Source organism: Cryptomeria japonica, chromosome 1, assembly GCF_030272615.1.
Source record: "Cryptomeria japonica chromosome 1, Sugi_1.0, whole genome shotgun sequence".
Taxonomy (NCBI): Eukaryota; Viridiplantae; Streptophyta; class Pinopsida; order Cupressales; family Cupressaceae; genus Cryptomeria; species Cryptomeria japonica.
Genome location: NC_081405.1, coordinates 514380371 through 514386074, shown reverse-complemented (window position 1 = coordinate 514386074; position 5704 = coordinate 514380371). Strand labels below are relative to the sequence as shown.

General features: G+C 33.8%; 1 protein-coding gene across 2 annotated transcripts; it reads right to left on the bottom strand.

Moving 5' to 3' along the window:
- Nucleotides 1-631: 631 nt before the first annotated feature.
- Nucleotides 632-5181, bottom strand: LOC131070331 (probable LRR receptor-like serine/threonine-protein kinase At1g67720). 2 transcript variants are annotated; one of them, XM_058005845.2, is made up of 15 exons: nucleotides 4996-5181; nucleotides 4356-4911; nucleotides 3760-4226; nucleotides 3534-3669; nucleotides 3343-3415; nucleotides 3131-3198; nucleotides 2967-3038; nucleotides 2775-2843; nucleotides 2466-2653; nucleotides 2147-2337; nucleotides 1899-2022; nucleotides 1749-1817; nucleotides 1465-1651; nucleotides 1256-1364; nucleotides 632-1178 (listed from the first exon to the last, which is right to left on the bottom strand). In XM_058005845.2, exons 1-15 carry the CDS (start codon nucleotides 5066-5068, stop codon nucleotides 921-923), a joined length of 2640 nt encoding a protein of 879 aa, XP_057861828.2. In that variant the 5' UTR covers nucleotides 5069-5181; the 3' UTR covers nucleotides 632-920. The 2 variants fall into 2 exon arrangements, with proteins under 2 accessions (XP_057861828.2, XP_059075247.1); XM_059219264.1 differs by lacking the exon at nucleotides 2775-2843.
- Between the last annotated feature and the right edge of the window lie 523 nt (nucleotides 5182-5704).

Genomic DNA, 5704 nt, shown 5'->3' with positions numbered 1-5704 from the left:
TTATTATTTTTTTATTTAATATAAATAAATAATATAACTAAATTAAAAATAAAAAATATTTAAAATTATAATAAAACTTTAATTCATTTCTTCATTGAAAGACAACACTAGGATTAACTTAAGTAAAGAACCCAATCAATATAATATGCCACAATCTCCGATTTTGATCATGTTTGGGATGGTCCACAAATGATTTGTTAGGGTGGATGGAGATATAAACTATGAACACAAGTTCATAAACATCAACAACACACAAATTCAAAAGTATACACACAAACATATATTTCTCAAGTGTTAAATGACAATTCTTTATTAATACATTGACTACAATTATTAAAAAAAATCTCAAGTGTTAAATGACAATTCTTTATTAATCCATTGACTACAATTATTAAAAAATTTCCTACTTTTTAGGCTCTCTAACATCCTAATGATGAATCACAAAGTGTGATCTGAAACATTGATGAAAAAAAAAGATACAATCAAATCCCCAAAAAACAATAAGAATCATTACATTGATGAAAAAAACAGACATAATCAGATCCTAAAAAGGTTACAAGAATCTTACAACTTTCCAAAATGATACAATATTCACTTTGCATGATCAATTATATACCTGATACTCAAATGCTATATGAATGTCTCTTTATATAAAGGTCTTTGATACAAATATGATATTTCTAGATATTAAACCAACATTACCCAAGATAACAAATATTTAATATTTTTCACTCTCCTATCTAATCTTTAACTATACTTTTCCTTTTTCATTTAATGATTTCAATTAATTGGTGGGAAAAGTTACCTATCCCGACATGATTCACAACCAATATAATAGTTTTTACAATTAGAAGTATATAAAAAAAGACACTTTTATGTTGGCATCTTTCCACAACTAAAGGAGATCCACAATTCTATGGCTACCTAGCTTCAGGCATCTCATCAAGTACGTTTGACGATGCAACGTTTGCAGATTCACCACTATCATCAAATAGAAGTTCCTTCGCTTCTGCCAGCTCTTTCACAACTATATTCATTGTGGGTCGATTTATTGATTTTGCTTCAACACATGCGTATGCAATGTTTGTAACTTTCCTTGCAGATTCTACACTATATCGACCGCCCAACGAAGAATCCACTAGGTCTGCAAGTCTCCCACAATTAAGCAATTCTTTTGCCTGTATGATAAAGAGGATGAGAATTGTATATTATTATTAATGAGAAAAATAAATTCACTATCATTTAAATGAATTACCAATTCCACTAATCCCTCCTTGGGTGGTACTCCAGAAATAATCTCCAACAGGACTACACCAAAACTGTAGACATCACTCTTTTCATTTAACGATGACTTTCCAAAATACCTGCATGAAGTTTCAAATTAGTGTACTATCAACAACTTGATGAAAGCTAAGGCTAGTTGTTTGGTTGATGAAAATAATGGTAAAGTACAAAAAATCGTACTCAGGATCAAGATAGCCGAGGGTGCCCTTCACATTAGTTGTTATATAGCTTTTGGCATTGTCTAACAACTTCGATAAACCAAAGTCAGTTATCTTGGCAAACATTCTTTTATCCAAAAGTATATTACTGCACTTAACATCTCTGTGTATGATTGGAGGACTACAACCCTCATGAAGGTATAACAAACCTGCAAAGCATATAAGACATCTGTAATGTGTAAAAGTAATTTTACATAGAATAACCATTTAAAAAAAAAGTCAAAAATAATTACTCAAACAATTTACCCTGTGCAGCTTGTAAAGCAATGTTGATCCTGGTTTGCCAATCAAGTGGTTTCTCTTGTTTCGCGGAGCCTATAAATAGAATCGTTAGAGTGTTTTCGATAAAATTTACTTACATTCAATTTTATTGAATATAATATGGTTAAACAATACCATGTAAATGGTCCATCAACGTTCCACATTCCATAAACTCGTATACTAAGGCCACTATGGGTTGCCTGCAGTACCCAATAAGATTTACAAGATTCTTATGGTGTACCCTTGAAAGGAGAGTTACCTAGAGCCAAGAACAGAAGAACCTTGTGTTAAATAGGCAATTTGGGCTGAAATAGATATATAAGAGATAAAATCAGATCGTTGTCTTAAATGAAGCATTCAATATTCTTGAAGAAAGGAAAAACCTCATTTCGAAATTCTTGTTTTCCTTGAGATGAATTCGTTGAAAGTATCTTCACTGCAACATCATTTCCTGAGAGTTTACCATAAAACACAGATCCAAAGCCTCCCTTACCAATGATTGTAGAATAGTTGTTTGTAGCTGCTTTAATGTCTTCTTCACTATATTCTACCACCAGTTTTTGAAATTCATTATCTGTTTCAAAAAAGAATATTAAAACAAAGGTTTCTAACACGATTCGACACTTAAAGTTACATGAACTGAAAAAATAATTACTGTTTTTAAATAAACCCCTTTCCAGTAACAGGGATTCTGAAAAACACCTGTAAGTGAATGTTGAGGTTGCATAGTAGAACTACTTGTTAGATTTCCTTGATTATATTTTTGCCTCCATAGACGAATCCCGAATATCACAACGACTAACAGAACAAAACAGCCAATAGCGAGTCCGATGATCAAACCGTTCTCTTTGCTTTTCTTTTCTTGTGTAGACTTTCTTTGAGGATTAATTCTGCACGGTAGAGTTAACAATTAAGATTCCCAAGGTTAAAGCAAATAAATTATTTGAGTAATACAAGACAATAACGGTTTCCTTTGAAAGAGATCAAGACAAGAAAGGATGTCCATCATACTGGAGGTTTAAACCAGGCTTAACCAAACCAGGTGGCACATCTCCATCTAATTTATTGTTCTGCAAAATACTAAACAACATAAAAAGCTTCTAGTTAAAAACAAATCTAGTTGAGTAAACGTTACATTTGACTAAACCATCAAAATCTAAATTAAATTGTAATAAGAAAATAAAGAGTCTTCAGTAAACATACAGTTCATTTAACACGGGGAGTTTCTCTAATGAACTGGGAATGTTTCCTGTCAGTTGATTATTTTGCAGTTGCCTTCGACATGCCAAGGAAATCAAAGATCAACACACATAAACTACCTTTCTCATTCATCTATGTATATTAGAAGATAATGAAGGATCTCTTACAATGTCGTAAGGTTCTTTAGTGTGCTAAGGTCTGGAATAGCGCCCGAAAAATTATTGTTTCCCAACAACTAAAACAAATAACATTAATTTATCAGTCACTTATTAAACTTGGGGAAGCCACATCTATAAACTGTGAAATAGAATGTTCAATTATTTCTGAAAGTTTGTACTCCTCAATATCCAAGACAAGTATATGTAGCTAGTTGTCTTACCAGCCGTTTTAATCCTGTTAAGTTGGCTATGCTTGGAGGTATGTTTCCAGTGAGACCCCTGTTTGTTAAATTCCTGGAAAGAATTGAAGTTATGTGGGTTAATAGCCTTCAGTGCTGAAATGGCACCTAATCATTTATTCATTGCTCTAATTTTTAATGAATTTCTAAGTGTTTTAAGCAAAGAATTTTACACAGTAGTCACTCGTGGAGGGTCTTCCTCATTGCACATAACACCTGTTAATGGTAAATCTGCAGGCAAACATGGATCTCCTGTTGTCCAATCATCTGGAACATTCGCTGTCTCTGCTATTTGCCTAATTGCAAGTACTGTGTCACACCCACTAAAATATTAGGCGATATCCCGGTTTAAGCTGAATAAAATGAGTATAATGAAGGAGATGGAGTAAATAAACGTACCATCTCCGGCTTGTGTCATATTGGTGATGTTTAATATTTGATATGCTTCAGCTGCATTTATGAATGGCCTCATCTCGGATCCTTCTTGTGGACCTATTCTTATATCTATAGAATCAGTTGTGCTAAGCTGTAGACGACGTTCTGGTGACAAACAGTACATATACTCAGGAACTTCTGTTTCTGCAATTTGAACATTGCCAATGAAGACCTGGAATGTGTTGTTCCCTGAAAGACTTGTCTTATTGATGTTACACAAGTAAAGAGCAAAGTAGTAAATGCCCGGGACAACATTGAACCAATTTGAAATAAGCAATTCTTCTCCTACTTGCGATGTAATAGCAGTCTTTAATACTGATTCCGGTTGTTGGTTTTTAACACTCCGAAAAGAGGAGTCATTCGTGCTGATATTTGTTGTTAATGGCACCTGAAATGTTTGCCACATGCGATCATACTGGTCCTGGGGAAATCTGTACCACGACTACAACATAACATTAGATAGTGTTTACAAAACAGATTCCAAAGTAACTGCCAAATATCTCTTCAATAAACTAGACTAGAAAAAAAAAGAAAAGCCCAAACAAAATCGTTAAGCTTACTTTATCTCATCAAAGCTGCCAAAATTTATACGAGAGAAGAGACTTAAAGCGCTGTAGTTGAAATCAGTGTAAGTGCTATACATTTGTGATTGTAGCGGCCTCAACTCAATGGTTGAAATGAAAACATAATAACTCTCTTGTGTCTCTGAATTTCTAGCCAGGCATAAGCTCATGCTATCCCTTTTGGGGGTCAAGATGATTTCGCAATATGCATAGAGAGAATTTGGGAAATTCGCCAGGTCGACTTTGGCCCACTTGATTCCCTCTATATACAAATCGAAGACGCTTGCTAAACGAAGATTTTCAAATCCTTTCAAAACAAACCTGACCCTTACCAGATATTGTATATGAGGCCTCACGGGCAGTAAGTAACAATATTTCTTTGCTTCCATATTTGTAAAATAGGCCACGGACTGATATTGATAGGCTATATTGCTAAAAGTGAATGGAGGCCTAATGAACGTGTTTCTGAATTTGATGAACAAGGAATCTGTAATCCACTCGAACTCTCCATTCGTGTCATTATTTGAAGCGCCACAGTTAATACTTAGAAATCCTTCATAAAAGCAGCCATATCAGAGTCCAAAAACTACAGACCTCGTTTTTCAATCAAACATTCTTGAAATAAATTACAACTTACCATCTGGATTTGCCAGTGTGCAGGCACTGAATAATCCAACGAAAGCTAACAAGTTTAAACTTGCGATTTTCATGACGATCGCAATGCAAGCAGGGAATCAATGAGATGTTTTTCAGTGCTTACACCGGATCAACTGATTGCGGTCCAAAGGAAATATTCCATTCGTTATTTCCACTCTCTCATTCACAAACGAGTTACTTAATGGAGCCACATTAATGATGCCTTTATATAATCTTATTAACATAATTGGGTTAATAAGGTATTTTGTCTGGGACGGTGTACATGTACTCCAATCTGTCTGGAATGAATCTGCGCGTTACACGTCCGAGTTTGTCTTATTTATCAAAAGCATTTTGGTTTGTATCATCATTGGGTTGATGCAGTTCATGTGAATACGCAGGAGAGAATTTTATCGGTTTTTTCCAAGAAATTACGCAGAATATATTTTATATTTTATTTTAAATAATCCAACGTGATGTTTCTTTTCTTTGGGGACAAGATTTTACGTCTGGGTCGCGCGTTTTCAAAATAAAAGATGCGAAAAGTAAGGTAAATACCTATCAAACTTTAATTGACATGAAAGATCCATGCTCATCTACGAAAATAAATATTTATATTAATTTACAGAGGTATTTGATCGAATAACGAGAAATTAAAAGATATTTGTTTGAATGATGAGTATTGTTAAAAGATATTAAATTAGTTTAAA